Source organism: Moschus berezovskii, chromosome 9 (genome assembly GCF_049115385.1).
Source record: "Moschus berezovskii isolate FMDL1 chromosome 9, NW_MosBer_1.0, whole genome shotgun sequence".
NCBI classification, from domain to species: domain Eukaryota; kingdom Metazoa; phylum Chordata; class Mammalia; order Artiodactyla; family Moschidae; genus Moschus; species Moschus berezovskii.
The window spans coordinates 16,471,437-16,488,045 of NC_142468.1; the positions used below are offsets into that span (position 1 = coordinate 16,471,437).

At 46.2% G+C, this 16,609-nt stretch overlaps 1 protein-coding gene across 5 annotated transcripts; it reads left to right on the top strand.

Annotated features, from left to right (window-relative positions):
* The first annotated feature begins 1,436 nt into the window (after window positions 1-1,436).
* LOC129562508 (ergosterol biosynthetic protein 28 homolog) lies at window positions 1,437-15,412 on the top strand. 5 transcript variants are annotated; one of them, XM_055435693.2, is made up of 5 exons: window positions 6,383-6,468; window positions 8,800-8,963; window positions 11,839-11,929; window positions 14,926-15,044; window positions 15,171-15,412. In XM_055435693.2, exons 2-5 carry the CDS (start codon window positions 8,831-8,833, stop codon window positions 15,248-15,250), a joined length of 423 nt encoding a protein of 140 aa, XP_055291668.2. In that variant the 5' UTR covers window positions 6,383-6,468; window positions 8,800-8,830; the 3' UTR covers window positions 15,251-15,412. The 5 variants fall into 5 exon arrangements, with proteins under 5 accessions (XP_055291666.2, XP_055291668.2, XP_088696404.1 ...); XM_088840278.1 differs by having other exon boundaries at window positions 14,926-14,978; XM_055435691.2 differs by lacking the exons at window positions 6,383-6,468; window positions 14,926-15,044 and adding an exon at window positions 1,437-1,550.
* Window positions 15,413-16,609: the final 1,197 nt, after the last annotated feature.

Sequence of the window (16,609 nt, forward strand, 5' to 3'; positions counted from 1 at the left end):
TTTTGACTTGACATGGAAGGACATCATGGTAATATTTAGTCAAACTTTATCTGATCCTGAACATACTAGGGTCTAAAGGAAGCCCAAAGGTATGCTATGGGGCTCCACATGTCAAGCAATAAATACCCTGCAGGGGAAACTGCGGTTCCCAGTTGGAATTATAATGACCCTGAGCACATCTGGGAAAGGGATCATTTTCTGACCTGTGTGAAGGCAGGACTGAAAGCAGCCCAGCAAAAAGTAATCAGCTATGCCTGAGTCTCAGCAATAACTCAGGAGCCCAAGGAGAACCCCACTGCTTTTCTAAAAAGGCTAAAGAGACCCTCTAGAAGTTTACCAATTTGAACTTAGACTCTTACAAGGGACAGGTGATTTTAAAGGAAAAATTCCTGCCCCAGTGTGCATCAGACATCAGGATAAAGTTACAACAGCTATAGCAGCAGAATCCTGCTGCCTCTTTAGATGAGATGGCCCAGATAGCCACCAATACCTTTTATAACAGAGAACAGGAGAGGGAGGCCAAGGCTCAGGAAAGGGAGAAAAGGAAAGAGACAAGGCATGCCCGATGCTGGCTGCCTTCCAGGGAAGCCCTACGGCAAACCCCAAGTCCACGAAGGACAAGGCATGAGGCAAATGCCTAATCTGTAGACAGGCACAGCACTAGGCCAAAGACTGTCTAAACCATGACAATTCTCCTAAAACAGCTTGCTACGAATGCCATCAGTTGGGAGAATGGGTGGCACTCTGCCCTCAGGACCCAAGACTCTCAAGGTCAAGCACCAAGCCTTCCCTCGCAATGGTTCAACAGGACTAAAGCGGCCCGCTCCAGCCAGCCCGACTGTCACAGATAACCATCATGGGGCTGGAGCCAAGGTTGCAACTGGATGTGGCAGGTAGGTCCGAGAATTTCTCGGTTGACACAGGAGGTCTGTCCTGACCTCCTACTCCAGAGCCTTCTCCTCCCAAACCTGTACCCTTTTGGGGGATACAGGAAAAACGATTACTAAAAGATTCACCCAAACACTTCTCTGTTGCTGGAATGGACAAATATTTTCCCACCAGTTTCTGGTGGTTCCTGAGTGTCCTCCTCCCTTATTGGGAAGAGATCTTTCCCTGCCTTCGAAATCTTGCAGCTATTGCAATCCTGATAGAAGATGCTTTAAAACTCTCTCTTGGGGGCAAACTATTTTTTACCAGCCACCAAGTGAAACAACTCCTGAATGGGAGAGGCCATTTATGGATGTCTGATCAAAGAATCCTCAGCTATCAAGTAGTGCTGATGGAAAATTCAGGCCTGACTATATCCCCTTGTAAGGTTCTTAACCCTGCCACCCTCCTGCCTACTCCCGAGGGCTCTCTCCTCTTTCACTCTTTCCTAGAAACCTTGGACCACTGGACAAACCCCCAGAGGGATTGTCAGAAGATCCTCTGACCAATCCTGAGGAAATCTGGTATACTGATGGAGGCAGCTTTGTCTTGGATGGAAAAAGAAGAGCCGATGTGCAGTAGTCTCCAGTTTTGAAACCATAGAGACTAAACTTTGCCACCAGGTACTTCAGCCAAATTTGCTGAGCTCGTAAACCTGACTCGCGCTTGAGAGCTGCAGAAAGGAAAAAGAGTAGCCATTTACACTGACTCCAAGTATGCCTTTCTGGTGCTACATGCTCGTGCTGCTATTTGGAAAGAAAGGGGGCACTGACCACTTGAGGTTCCCCAATCAAATATGGTGATCAATTCCTTAGGCTCTTGGAGGCAGTCCACCTGCCCGCTGAGGTTTCAGTCTCCCACCTTAAAGGACCCCAAAAAGGGAGCATGGAAGTGGCACGAGGGATCAGGCAGCTAAGAGAGCAGCGTTACAGAACCTTGACCTAATAGGGGCTGCCACCCTAGGTCCACAGACTAATTTGCCAGAAATTCCTTCATATACTGAAGGGAGACTCTTAAAGCTAAGACTGAAGGCTTTCAAGAAAATCATATGGGGTATTTCCAAAGGAGGGACTCCTTTTTCTGTCTGGGAACCTCCAATGGAAGTTGGTTAACTCCTTACATGCCTCCACTCATTTAGGGGAGAAGGCCCTCCACAGATTACTAGAAAGGTCCTTCAGAGGAACATGCCTCCAAACAACTATAAGGCAAGTGGTCGGTCTCCTCTTGTCCCACTTGCCAATTAAAAACAACCCCCAAGTAGCTCAAAGACCCCAGCTGGCCCAGCCCTTCCAAAGACGTGGCACCTACCCAGGAGAGGTCTTGCAGATGGACTTCACCCAGATGTCAGTTTCTCAAGGGTATAAATACCTATTAGTCATGATAGATACATTCACAAACTAGATTGAAGGCTTTCCCACACAGACTGAGAACATTGAGGAGAAGGTAAAAAAAAACTGCTCCATGAAATCATTCCGAGATTTGGTCTGCCAGGTCATTACAAAGTGACAATGGGACATCATTTACTTCTAAGGTCACCCTAGGATCTCTAAAGCACTGGGCATTACTTAGTATCTCCATTGTGCCTGGAGGCCTCAGTCTTCAGGAAAAGTAGAAAGAGCCAACCAATTCTTAAAATCAGTGATATAAAAGTTAACCCAGAAGACCTCCCTGGGATGGAAGGAGACTTTACCAATAGCTCTCCTCTGCACCCACAGTGCCCCTAAGGAATAGGTTGGTCTTAGTCCTTAGGATGGAGAAGGCAATGGCAAGCCACTCCAGTACTCTTGCCTAGAAAATCCCATGGATGGAGGAGCCTGGTAGGCTGCAGTCCGTGGGGTCGCTAAGGGTCGGACGCGACTGAGCGACTTCACTTTCACTTTTCACTTTCACACACTGGAGAAGGAAACGGCAACCCACTCCAGTGTTCTTGCTTGGAGAATCCCAGGGAAGGGGGAGCCTGGTGGGCTTCCGTCTATGGGGTCACACAGAGTCGGACATGACTGAAGTGACTTAGCAGCAGCAGCAGCAGTCCTTAGGAGGTGCTATGTTGAGACCTTTTGTTTATGTCAATGACCTCTTCCTAGATCCAGAGGCTCAGACCTTCTGGTTTATACCAGGCCATTGGGCAATTCCAACAGGATATATGCTTGTAGGGTGTCAACCAGGACCCAAAAGATTCTAAAGAGATGCCACTATATGGGTGGTGGTGACTTTAATTAATTAATTAAAGGGATTTTAATTAGGGACTCAAGTCCTAATTAAAGTCTGGAAGGATGGGTCCCCAAAGGCTCAACTCCAGCCCACATGGAAGGGCCCCTACCCTGTAATACTTTCTACCCCCACAACAGTCAAAGTACCAGGACATGACTCCTGGATTCACTACTCACAAGTCAAGCCATGGAAGAAAACAGAAGAGGACACTCAGTACACCTGTGAGCCTCTGGGAGATCTCAGATACCTATTCAGAACTACAAATGAGTGTCATTCTAATGAACACCCCCAAAATTAAGTTTCTGGGGATAAGATTTCTCTGGATAGCTCTAAAGAGTCCACACAGCTGGGAAGGTGTTGTACTCCAAAATAGACAGGAGATAGATCTCCTGATCCCTAAACAAGGAGGGACTTGAGCTATCTTGAATGAGACCTGTTGTTAGTCCTCAAGAAAAACATTCTAGATCCTACAGGACCTCAAAGAATGAGCTGGAGAGTTCTTGGGGTGGCTATAATCTCTCTTTGTGGGATCCTCCTGGCTATGGAAAATTTGGAGTTGGCTAGGAAATAGATGGGGAAACAGTGGAAACAGTGTCAGGCTTTTTGGGGCTCCAAAATCACTGCGGATGCTGATTGCAGCCTGGAAATTAAAAGACGCTTACTCCTTGGAAGGAAAGTTATGACCAACCTAGATAACATATTAAAAAGCAGAGACATTACTTTGCCAACCAAGGTCCGTCTAGTCAAGGCTATGGTTTTTCCAGTGGTCATGTATGGATGTGAGAGTTGGACTGTGAAGAAAGCTGATCACCGAAGAATCGATGCTTTTGAACTGTGGTGTTAGAGAAGACTCTTGAGAGTCCCTTGGACAGCAAGGAGATCCAACCAGTCCATCCTAAGGGAGATCAGTCTTGGGTGCTCTTTGGAAGGACTGATGCTAAAGCTGAAACTCCAATACTTTGGCCACCTCATGTGAAGAGTTGACTCATTGGAAAAGACCCTGATGCCGGGAGGGATTGGGGGCAGGAGGAGAAGGGGACGACAGAGGATGAGATGGCTGGATGGCATCACCGACTCTTTGGACATGAGTTTGAGTGAACTCCGGGAGTTGGTGATGGACAGGGAGGTCTGGTGTCCTGCAGTCCATGGGGTTGCAAAGAGTCAGACACGACTGAGCAAATGAACTGAAACTGAACTAAAATTTTGTCAGCTTTGAGAATCATTTTAAAGAGTTAACTTTTCATTTTGCTTATTTTGCTATTGTTTTTCTATTCTTGATGTTTGTTGTTTCGTTGCTAAGTCATATCCAAATCCTTGCTACCCCATGGACTATAACACGCCAGGCTCCTCTCCTGAGTTTGCTCAGATTTGTGTTTTTGAGTCATTGAGTTGGTCATGCTATTCAACCGTCTTACCCTCTGCCACCTCCTTCTCTTTTGCATTCAATCTTTCCCAACTTTAGGGTCTTTTTCTATCAATCGGCTCTTTCTATCAGGTGGCCAAAGTATTGGAGCCTCAGTGTCAGCATCAGTCCTTCCAATTAATATTCAGGGTTGATTTCCCTTATGATTGACTGGTTTGAACTCCTTGTAGTCTGCTGCTGCTGCTGCTGCTAAGTCACTTCAGTCGTGTCCGACTCTGTGTGACCCCATAGACCGCAGCCCACCAGGCTCCGCCATCCCTGGGATTCTCCAGGCAAGAACACTGGAGTGGGTTGCCATTTCCTTCTCCCTTGTAGTTTGAGGGACTCTCAAAAGAGTATTTTGCAGCACCACAATTCTAAAGCATCAATTCTTTGACACTCAACCTTCTTTATGGTCCAAATCTCACATTCATACATGATTACTGGAAAAACTATAGCTTTGACTAGACGGACCTTTGTTTGTAATGTCTTTGCTTTTTAATACGCCGTCTAGGTTGGTCATAGCTTTTCATACAAGGAGCAAGTGTCTTAATTTCATGGCTGCAGTCACCATCTACAGTGATTTTGGAGCCCCCCCACCCAAAAAGTCTCTCACTCTTTCCATTGTTTCCCCATCTATTTCCATGAAGTGATGGACCGGATGCCATGGTCTTATTCTGCTGTATCAAGGTTATAAATAGCTGGGCCGGGGGTGGGGGGGGGGGGGGTGGGCGCGAGGGGGGGACTTCCCTCCAAGCGCTCTCAAAAATTATTCTCCCTTGTTGAAAATCACAAACTATGATCCGAATAACAAATTGACATTAAAATTAGCCCATTTCTAATTAAAATACTTTAATTAAAAAAAGGTACATTTCATTGTCTTTGAGGATGGACTAGAAATAATAGATAAGAAAATGTTTGAATGACCATAACCCTATTACTCAAAGATAAGCATTCATCTTTCCAAACCTTATTTTTCTATGCATTAACATATGTGATAAAGTAAATAGGGGGCGAGGAAAGGCAGTTCTGACAAGGATCCCTATACATGTTCAGTGAAATGGGCAGTATGGAACAATCTCAAGGCTTTCTTCCAAGTATCCCCAACAGGATTTCTCAGAATTTCCCAAAATGTTGAGAAGACCCTTAAATTAATAAAAAACCAACTAAACCCCCAAGCGACGAAGGGATGCCAACCTGTCCTAGGCTGCGACCTGGGCAGGAAGAGACAGGGCGATCGGAAGATTGAGGGCACTCGCCCGAGGAGCGTCCCCGCCCTAAAGGGATCAGGCTCTCAGATCCACCCACGGCTCAGCCCACCCCAGGGAGGTCCTCAGATGCTCCCCACGGAAGGGACGCGGAGAGCCGCAGCCGCTGCGATTCAGCCCAGCGCGCCCGGAAGCCAAGAGCTGTTCCCGGACAAGGAGAGGGAAGGGCAGCGGCCGGCGCCCGCCGGGACTCGGGGCGCCCCTCTCTCCGGGGGGAGGGCGCGGGCGCAGGCCTTTGCCTGTTTCATCTTCCCATCGGTCGGGGCAGGCAGGCGGGGACAGAGCTCTGCGCCTCCCTCCCTCCTCCTTCTCCGGCCGGTCTTCACAGAAGTCTTGGATTCTTTTATCCGCTCTTTTCCCCGCCGTCCCAAAAAGATTGACTCTGAACCCGGAGTTGTTCTGCTGCACTCAACGGGAGAGTTCACTGCAAAGGCCGAGTGCTGGGGTTGAGGCTTGGGCAGCTGCAACCGCTGATAAGCAGTAAAGGGGTCAGCATAACGAAAACAGCCAATCGGAACGAGGACTGATAGAAACAACCCAAACTGGGAGCCAGGCTGGGGCGGGAGGCGGGAACGAGAGCTCAGGTAGACTCAGGTCTGCAGCTGTGCTGGGGCAGTTTCTTTGCTGCTGCTGCTGCTGTGCTGACAGTGCTCTCGCCAGGTAGGGTGTATGTGAGGGGGCGGGAGGTCTGTATCTGTGTGGCTTCTAATGGAGAGGATCCGCACAGCCTGGAAAAATGGAGATGGGATAGAAGGAAGATATGGAGGCAACCCTGTAGGGAGAAAAGAGATTTCAGAGACTAAGAGAAGAGGGAGCTGGGAAAACGAAGACAGCTTGGTAGGTACAGAACCAGTGAATCCGTGAACGAACGAGGGGCCACTCTGAGCCTGGCACAATGAGAGGTACCTTTGCTTTCTAAAGTAATTCTTATAATAACCCTTGGAATAGGCCATTTTAATCTTCATTTGCAGGTAAGGAAACCTAAGCTGTAAAGTGTGAATTACTTGCCCATGGTCACACAGCTACTGAACAGTGAGACCAGGAAAGGAACCACTCACTCCCGGCTCTACTGAACACCACATCTTTCCCGGCCTGGGTCAGGGCACAATTTGGGAATATAGGTTGGATTCCTCAGAGGCCCTCAAAAGCGTTGAGGAAGCCGTGCTGAGGGACTGGCAGAGCAATTTGGAAGAGTGCTCAGGCTCTGCCTTCACCTGCTGTTTTCTGGAGTTTCTGAGAGCGTCTGTGAAACGGGCACACGTTCTGTCAAAGAGGGAGGCCATCCATGCAGCTTCTCTGACCCTGAGAGCTTAAGGCTCCACTGAGGGAGGGTGAGAAAACAAGGAGGGGAGAGGGGAGGGGGGTGCATCTTGGCCCACGCTGTGATTCCATTAGAATGGAATCTTGAGATTCCATTAGAGCTTCATTCTCTCTGGACTTTGACAGAGTCCACTTTTGTGACCCATCTGCACTGAGAGGTCCATCCACTGACCCTTGTACCTCTGGAACTTTTTGTTTTTTGGTGCGTCACACTGTCCTGAGCCACTACTGATGTTAATATTTGTTTCAGCTGAGTAATGTAGGACCAAATCAAAAGGCCTACTGTCAAAGTGACAAAGGAAGCCTGATAATTTGTCGCCACTTCAGGCCAAAGAAATGTACCGGACAGCAGATAAACCGTGGGTCACATACCAAAGATGGGAAGAATCAATCCCATGATTAGATTTCTATCTACATGGTTTTTATTTAAACCAAGATAATTTGAATCAGTGCTCAGCATGGGTTGATCTAACATTTTGTTCTGTTTTTTAAATAAAAAGTGCATGCCCCAATGGTATTTTCTATACCACTTGAAGACAGATGGCTATGGTTTGCTTGCCTCGCTCAAAAATGGAAACTTCATCAAAATATGCTCAGTGAGACCATCTTAGAGACCAAGAGACCGTGCTTTGTATCTCAGCTCTGTCATCTACTGACTGTGTAACCTCAAGCAAGTCACTTAACATCTCTATGCCAGCCCTCATCTGTAAAGTGGAAATATTGATAGTGTCTCCTGACCTTGTTTAAGGAGTCAGTGAGATAATATATGATAGGTGTTTGGCACAGCACATATTGTATACAAATAATCAATAACTGTAATTTCTTACACAACCCACCAACACAGCTGTTTCCTTCTCCATCGAATTGTCTCACTATTTCTCAAGTCACCACAATTTATTTTTAACTTTTATAGTGTTTTCCTAATTTGTGGAACATGGAATCCCTGTGAACCAAAGTAGAGAAAACTTAAAGCATGTAAATATTTCCCTCAAACCATAGATGCCCCTCAGATGTGCAAGACTTCTCTGTGCTTGGAAGGATCGATCACCAGTAGCCAGGCAGGTATCTGTTAGTAGATTTATAATTACCTTTGAGGTACTTGCATTACAAAAGAAAGACGTGAGCACCAGGTTAGAAGTAAAGATCCCAGGGGTCTGATTTCAGCCAAGAGAGGAGAGTTCCGATTTAGGCTACTATTTTGGAGAAATTCCTTAGACAAAAATAAGTATGGTGCTACTTATTGCACAGTATACTATTGACTCACAACTATTAGTGTGATGAAATATTGAGACCAATTTCCGTAAATCTTTCATTAAAGTCCATTTTATTTCTTTATAGTGATGTTTGGACACCTCCCTCTTTTCTGTTCCCTTTCTTTCCATTTTTTCCACAGGGTTTGTCATTTCCACCCACTGCGTTATTTAACCTTTTTTTTTTAAACTCTGGTCAGCACACTTTGAGTTAAGGTATATATTCAAAGGCAAAGTGCCAACCCTGTGAAGGGTGTATGGGGATAGACGAGCCTCCGGTACTTGGGAGAGGAGTTTATGAAATGACTGATGAAGTAAGAATAGCACAGCCCTCATGAATGGGACACAGGTTAATTACAGAACTTATTGTTGAAGCACATTAACCATCTGTTGTCTCCTGCACTTTGCTTTTGTTTCTAAGGCAAAAAGCCCTCTCAGATTGGAGGGGAGCCATGAGTCGATTCCTGAACGTGTTACGAAGCTGGCTGATGATAACGTCCATCATAGCCCTGGGTAACTCGCTGCAGAGTTTCCGAGACCACACCTTTCTCTATGAAAAGCTCTACACCGTCAAGCCAGACCTGGGTAAGAAAGCAAAGACCCGCATCCTTTGTGGGAGTGGCCTAAATGGTGGTCCCCAGACCTGGCTGTACATCACAATAACTGCGAAAAACTAAACCAAACAAAGCATGAGTGGCCAATTACCTCTCCAGACCTAATTACTGAATCTTTCACCCCCTGGATGTGTCACAGGAAGCTCTTTTCAGAAACTTCCCAGGTGATTCTGATTCTGCCTAAGCTAGTGATCCTAAGCTGCTAGAGCAACAGATGTTCAGTTCAGTTCAGTTCAGTTCAGTCACTCAGTCGTGTCCGACTTTCCGCGACCCCATGAATCACAGCACGCCAGGCCTGCCTGTCCATCACCAAGTCCCGGAGTTCACTCAAACTCATGTCCAAAGAGTCGGTGATGCCATCCAGCCATCTCATTCTCTGTCGTCCCCTTCTCCTCCCGCCCCCAACCCTTCCCAGCATCAGAGTCTTTTCCAGTGAGTCAACTCATTGCATGAGGTGGCCAAAGTATTGGAGTTTCAGCTTTAGCATCAGTCCTTCCAATGAACATCCAGGATCAATCTCCCTTAGAATGGACTGGTTGGATCTCCTTGCAGTACAAGTAACAGATGTGGTGGATAACAATTGTTCCATTTTGCCCGCAAGCTTCTCTGAGTATCTTTCCCTTCATTTTACACTGCCCTTGGCAGCTGGTCTGTACAAATACCGTTACAAGGACAAGTGAGGAAACGGACGTCCTTGATGACTCTGATACCTGATGAGGAAACCATGAAAAGGTTTTCCTGTAAGCTTCTTTCAGAAATCAGGTCATGGGGCGTCTGGTTTATACCCTGCATTGCATATGGAGAATGACTAACCCAAGGTCTTCTCAAAGCATGACACAGACCCTGAAAAGATATCCAAAATCCCTCCAGGTTGGTTTCCCACATGAACTTCCACAGGCCCGCGATGGCTTTCCCCAGTGCCCTGAGCCTCTCTGCTGGAGAGTGGTTGCACATTTCAGCTTGCGCTTCCTTGCTTTGATATGTGAGGTGGCTTGAGCTGCAGCACCATTTCATAGTAGCCAATGATTGTATGTCACATTTATAGGTAACCCAGATTCAGGCTCTGACCTGGCTCACACTTCTGCAACATCTGGGTATAAAATGAAAGTAAGAAGGCTAAGGCTCACTTTGAACAAAGCTCAAGTTCAGTAGGCTTAGAGAACCTGGAAAAGTGGGTGGAAGAATTCCACTTTCCACCCTCCAGTGCTGTCCTCCGGTGGTCCAGGAACTCTGTATAGATTACAGGTTTTTTGAGGTCATCTGTCCTAGCCCTTTGAATTTAAAATTGAGACCAAAAAGCCCAGAGGTTATGTGATTTGTCGAAGGGCATATAGGTGAGCATCATTTTTAGTTCTCACTCATAAAGAGATATATAGAAATAGAATAGAGAAATATCCTGTCATTTCATCAGAAGCGCTATCAAAATGCTTTATAAAGAATGTTCAGTTCAGTCGCTCAGTTGTGTCCGACCCTTTGCGACCCCATGAATCACAGCACGCCAGGCCTCCCTGTCCATCACCAACTCCCGGAGTTCACTCAAACTCATGTCCATCGAGTCGGTGATGCCATCCAGGCATCTCATTCTCTGTCATCCCCTTCTCCTCCTGCCCCCAATCCCTCCCAGCATCAGAGTCTTTTCCAGTGAGTCAACTCGTAGCGTGAGGCGGCCAAAGTATTGGAGTTTCAGCTTTAGCATCAGTCCTTCCAATGAACACCCAGGATTGATCTCCTTTAGAAATAAATAATGTAAAAAGAAAAAATAAAGAATATAGCTCTCCTGGACTAAACCCTATATTTTAGTTTGGGATATGGGATTTTTTTTCTCAAAATGGCTACCATCTAAAGATCTTTGGGGTTTGAATTTAGTGTTGCTGTCTGGTTTTCCAAAGGCATAAAAATCCTTAAAGGAAAATCCTGAAAGACATTTCTGTTGTGAGTCTTGTCCCTTAAATTTTCTCTTGCTCAGGAGACCAGCAAAGGAATTATCCTTGCTTTTCTCCATAGTTCAATACTGGTACATTAAAATCAACGAAGCAAGGCTTTTGAAAATACTTGGGGTGTCCTGGGCCCACCTCCATAGTACATGATTTAACTGATCTGGTATCCAGGTCTTGGTAATTTTATAAAATTTTGTCAGTTGAGTCTAATAAATGCCCAGGGTCAAGAAGATTGTTATGATGGACTAGGATTTAAACACTCTGGGCAAGATATTTAACAGAGCAGCGCCAGAATGAAGCTAGCAAGAGCAGAGTGACCCCAGCTAACACCAGTGCTTTGTTCCCTTCCCACGTGCACAGGAAACCAGCCTAGTTAGGTCTTCATTCACATAATGTAGATCTGAATTCAGGAGATCCAGGGACCTGGGTCTCTTAAAGACCAGATGTGGATGTCTAGACAGGGCTCATCATTTCTGTGTTCTCTCCTGTATCAGCCTCACTGAAAGTCTGCTGACCTCCTAGGCATCTCTTATTGACAGACCACTCGCCACCGTGTTTCCCCACACTTACCCTGATTCAGACTCACTGGGCTTCACAAACACCAGAGTGGATTCCAGGCAGACCAGTAAACCACCAACCCAGGAATAACTGCCAAAGTGGGCTGTTTGTTGGGTTTCTCCTCTAGGAATTTGCCCATTCAACTGTATGCATTTGAAAAGGAGGTGAACCAGTTTTCATTCTGCAATTCTTTCCATCCCTTCTAGTTCCCACGTGCAGCATCAGAGCCTGTACTTTGCCCCGCCAAGGGGATCTCAGGCTCAGCTCTCTGACTCCTCCAGCGAAGGTCAAGGAGTTTGGAGGGAACGCTGACCCTCCCTTCTCACACTCTTGCTTGCTTCTGCTGCACAGTGAATGGCCTCCAAGCTCGGACCTTTGGAATCTGGACGCTGCTCTCTTCAGTGATTCGCTGCTTCTGCGCCATCAACATTCACAACAAAACGTATGTAAGGGAGGGAACAGCATCTTCCTGTGTTGGCAACGGGTGCTCAGCAGAGCCATTGTGGTCGTCCCTCGGAGACTTGTTTATCAATGCCAGTACATTAAAATCAACAAGGCAAGGCTTTAGAAAATACCAGGGGTTCCTGGACCCATCTCCAGCATGTATGAGTTAACTGATCTGGTATCCAGGTCTGGGTAATTTGATAAAATTTCCTCAGTTGATTCTAATAAATGCCCAGAGTCAACAAGCACTATTATGATGGACTATGATTCCCTCATATGGCCTATGATTTGATACAGTAACCTCGGATGTGAAGATAGAAGATTACTAGGTACCATTCCTTCCAGGGCTAGAAAACATCACAGGCCTGAAGGTCTTTAAAGCTTAACAATTCTTTGAAATGGACACAGCAAACCGGTTATGTTGTGATCCAGTGGCCTGCATCATATCCCTTTACTTCTTTACTAATGAGTCAGCCTTTCTTCTACTAAAGAGCTAGTGTGCTTGCTCTTTTTAGAGAGGCCATGACAGACCTTATTCTCACATTCCTCCTTGAGAGGCAGGGATGAAAAAAAATCACGCTCTGTGACATCATGAGCCCACTCGTAAATGGCTGCATGTTTACACAGAGTCATGCAGTGGATGTAACAGAGAACCGAGGACGCCTCTGTGTCTGTCTCTTCAGAGGACTCAGACTGCGTGCACGTGTGCGTGCACACTCGTGTCCACCTCTGTGTGACCCCGTGGACTGTAGCCCACCAGGCTCCTCTGTCCATGGGGTTTTCCAGGCACGAATACTAGAGCAGGTTGCCATTTCCTACTCCAGGGGATCTTCCTGACTCGGGTAGGATCAAACCCACATCTCTTGAGCTCCTACATTGGCAGGCAGATTCTTTACCTCTTTGCCATCTAGGAAGCCCTCATACAGACTAGTGTGGAACAATAGCCAGCAATCACAGCCTCTGGGCTAGATAGTGTTGTAATCCGAACTGGCCACTGGAGGGGCTCGAGCTTTCTTTCCAACACCAATCATCACCGCAATCAAGGTGGAAACTTTGCTCAGGTCCCCAAGTGAGGCCACCAAAAGAGCTTCATGCTAAAATACTTTTGTGTTAGCCAGATTCTCAGCACCTTGACAAGAGAGGAGAAGGTGCATATTGATTGAGCCTCTCTTACTGTACCAGATGCTTCCACATGGCATTGATGAAGTCTCCTCCTAGTAGCCCTGGGAAGCAGTGATTTTTGTTGCTGATTCTGTAGATTTGCAGAGTAGAGACCCAAGTCGTTTAAACTGAGAGGACTAGGACAAGTGGGATTTGAGGGCTATTAGCACTGTGATCTCTTCAACTTTATTTTTTCCTATTTTTGAACATGAAACTACGGTTTACTTGTTCTAGATTGACATCTATTTTTGGAAGTAGCATGGTTTAGTGGAAACACTCTGAGGCCCAGGAATGAAAACTGGAAAATAGGCTCTGGTCTCATTTCTATTGGTAACTAGATTTGAAGCAGCAGGTTTATTATAGACCTTCTCTGGATCTCAGTCCATTCATGTATAAATAGAGGCTCGTGTATCCTCTCAGGGTGACTGGGAGGGAGCAGGGACTGCATAATCATTTTAACAACCTTTACCATGAGGAAGAATTACTGACAAGCAGAAGCGGTGTATATTTTGTTTGTTGTGCTTTGGGGATGAGCTGAGACAGCCGAGACTTACCTTTACCTCTCTTACCCTTTCATTTCCCCTTCACCCAACACAAGACAGCCGGAAATGCTGACTTCTATTTCCAACTTTTTGTTTAAAGCCTGGGAGTTTGGTCCATGTGCTTCTGATATGCTCTCTGATTCTATCCCCTCCATAACCAGAAACTTGAAATCAATTCCCAGCTGTTCTTACTTTCTGAGACAGTCTGCATTCTGCCCATTTAATGTGTATTTTTCTTAAAAAAACCACCTACTTTCACTTTAAAAAAATTAACCCTTACATACATGTTTACTAAGTGTGTAAAAAGATGCACAGGAATGATAAAAATCAACTTTAAGATATTAATTCCTTCTGGGAAGAAGGGAGGCAGGAGAATGGAATCAGGGTGGAAAGAGGATCCAGAGCAAGCTTTAACTGAATTCTGTAATATTTTCTTAGGAAAAAGGTGTCTGTAGCAAGAATGTCAAGATACTGAGTTTTGATAAGTAGGGTATTGGTTGCATAGGGGTAAATACTATTATGTATGATTTTTTTGTATGTTTGAAGTATTTCAAATTTTAAAATTTATGATTAAATAAATTAATTTGATTAATTGAATAAATTAATTATCAAATAGTTTTTTAAAAAGATACCAGCAATCTAAGTGGTCCATCATCCTATAACTTCTGTCTTCCCCGCCTCCTTGTCAAAACTGAGGAACAAGTTCTCTTCCTGTGAGGTTGTCACTGTGCTCTCCCTCTGACCATTTTGCTGGGTTAAGACGCAGAGTATCTTCAGATGCAGCCCGTGTTGCAAAAGCGTCTAAAAGCCCCAGAAATGCCCTTACCACCCATTCTGCATTTGTGCCCTTCGCTCGGTGGCATCCATCAGATGAGCACTGACCAGCCCCTGGCCAGACACGTGCAAAGCGGGCTTGGACTAGAGTCAGGACAATTTGAGTAAATAGACTACATAAGTGTGATTGATCCAAGATTGTCTATACTACGTAGGATTGCCATACTTGAGACTCTGCTTTGCTATCACTGGCTTCACCACCTGGCTAAGACTGTCAAAGCCACTCTGGATGACTGGGTCATTTTCCTCTCGATTTAGCAGTTGAAGGCTTCAGGGTTGCCCTAGTCATGGATAAAATTGATGTGATCAAGCAGCCAGGTCTTTCACAGTGCCAAGTCTCCTTTTTCTTTAGCCATAATCATTTCCTGGGTTTTGATTTGTGTGTTTCAAGTCTGACTAAATCCTCCGCACTGAACAAGCTGTACCTACAATCCCATTTCTGTCTGCTCCCCTGTAGGCTCTACCACATCACGCTCTGGACCTTCTTCATCGTACTGGGGCACTTCTTCTGTGAGTTCTTTGTATTTGGAACCACGACTTTCACAATTGTCATCCTGATTTACCTCACGGTGGCAAGTAAGCATGGAGTGACCCTGGAACTCCCACAGGAGCCGTCCCTGCCATAAGGACCAGCCCTGTACAAGCAATATAAGAAAGCACGGTGCTTATGTCAGCCACTAACCCTGTCTGTCTGTGTTTAAGGTATCTCAATCCTGGGCATGCTAGTGGGGCTCCGGCACCTGGAAGCAGAACCAGGATCCAGACAGAAGAAGAGAAACTGAGGCCAGCAGGCCCCGTCCACGACGTCACCTCCCGCCTCTGCTCGCCTCCTCCTTCTCTGTGTGCCTCAGTTTCATTTCTGCTCCGTCACCCACTTATGCCTTTCACATTTGGGGCTTTTTTCTTTAATTAAAAAACGTTTAAGATATTACATGCATACAGAAAGTCAGTGCCGTTTAAATGTATGTACAGAATCATTTTAGAATGAGTACTCTGCACCTCCATCCAAATCAAGAAACTGCCAGTATATCCGAAGCCCACTGTGTGCCCTTCTCTCACACAGAGTCTCTTCCAGGACCACTTTTCAAGCCTTCTGCTTTTTCCTTTTATTTTTAACTGTTGACTTGACTTGTGTGGTGGTTAACACTCAAATTGTGAAACCTGAAGCTGCTGCCTTGCCCAGAGCATGGCCACCAAGGGCTGCCTTGAGGGGTTGTCCACCCAGGGTGGGCTTCTCTCTGCTGCAGGACCCAAGACTCTGAACCATCCACAGGACAAGCAGTTCTTCTAAGAAGGGCTCCCCAGTCAGTGAGCATGGCCCCTGTCCTTGCGCCTACAGGTGGATCATGGTTGGAAGGGTCTGGGCTATTTTTAGACTCTCGCGTCAGCTACATTTGTGTAATGAGATTTGTGATAAATAGAGAAACCGTCTGCTCTGATCCGTCCTGGTACTTTGGTCTCCCCTAAGCCCAGAGTGCCCCTGCCCTCCTCTGAGGCCTAGCAGAGGAAGATCCCAGCTTTCTGCAGATCAAATACACCATAATGAGTAGGACAGTGCAAGACCCAGGCAAACCTGGCTGCCTTTAGTCCCTTGTTCATTTCTCATGAAGTCAAATCTTCCTCTTCTCTATCCCCACCTTTCAAATTCTGAGCACACAATTGAACAGACAGAAGCCTCTCTTGTTTTCTTCGCAAAAAAGAAACAGGTTCTTAAGAAAGCAGAACCAGATAACATGGAAGAAACAGCTGTATGAGCATGAAAAGAGCAATGGAGCCCAAGGACAAGGCACTGGAGCAGATGGCTGCCATCCAAATACAACCCTGAGCACCTCCACACTGGCTGGACCCTCACACACAGTGTATAGATGTGAGAACACATTCGTTACTTCAGTTCAGTTCAGTTCAGTCACTCAGTCGTGTCCGACTCTTTGTGACCCCATGAATCACAGCACACCTGGCCTCCCTGTCCATCACCAACTCCTGGAGTTCACTCAAACTCATGTCCATCAAGTCGGTGATGCCATCCAGCCACCTCATTCTCTGTCGTCCCCTTCTCCTTCTCCTCCTGCCCCCAATCCCTCCCAGCATCAGAGTCTTTTCAAGTGAGTCAACTCGTCGCATGAGGTGGCCAAAGTATTGAA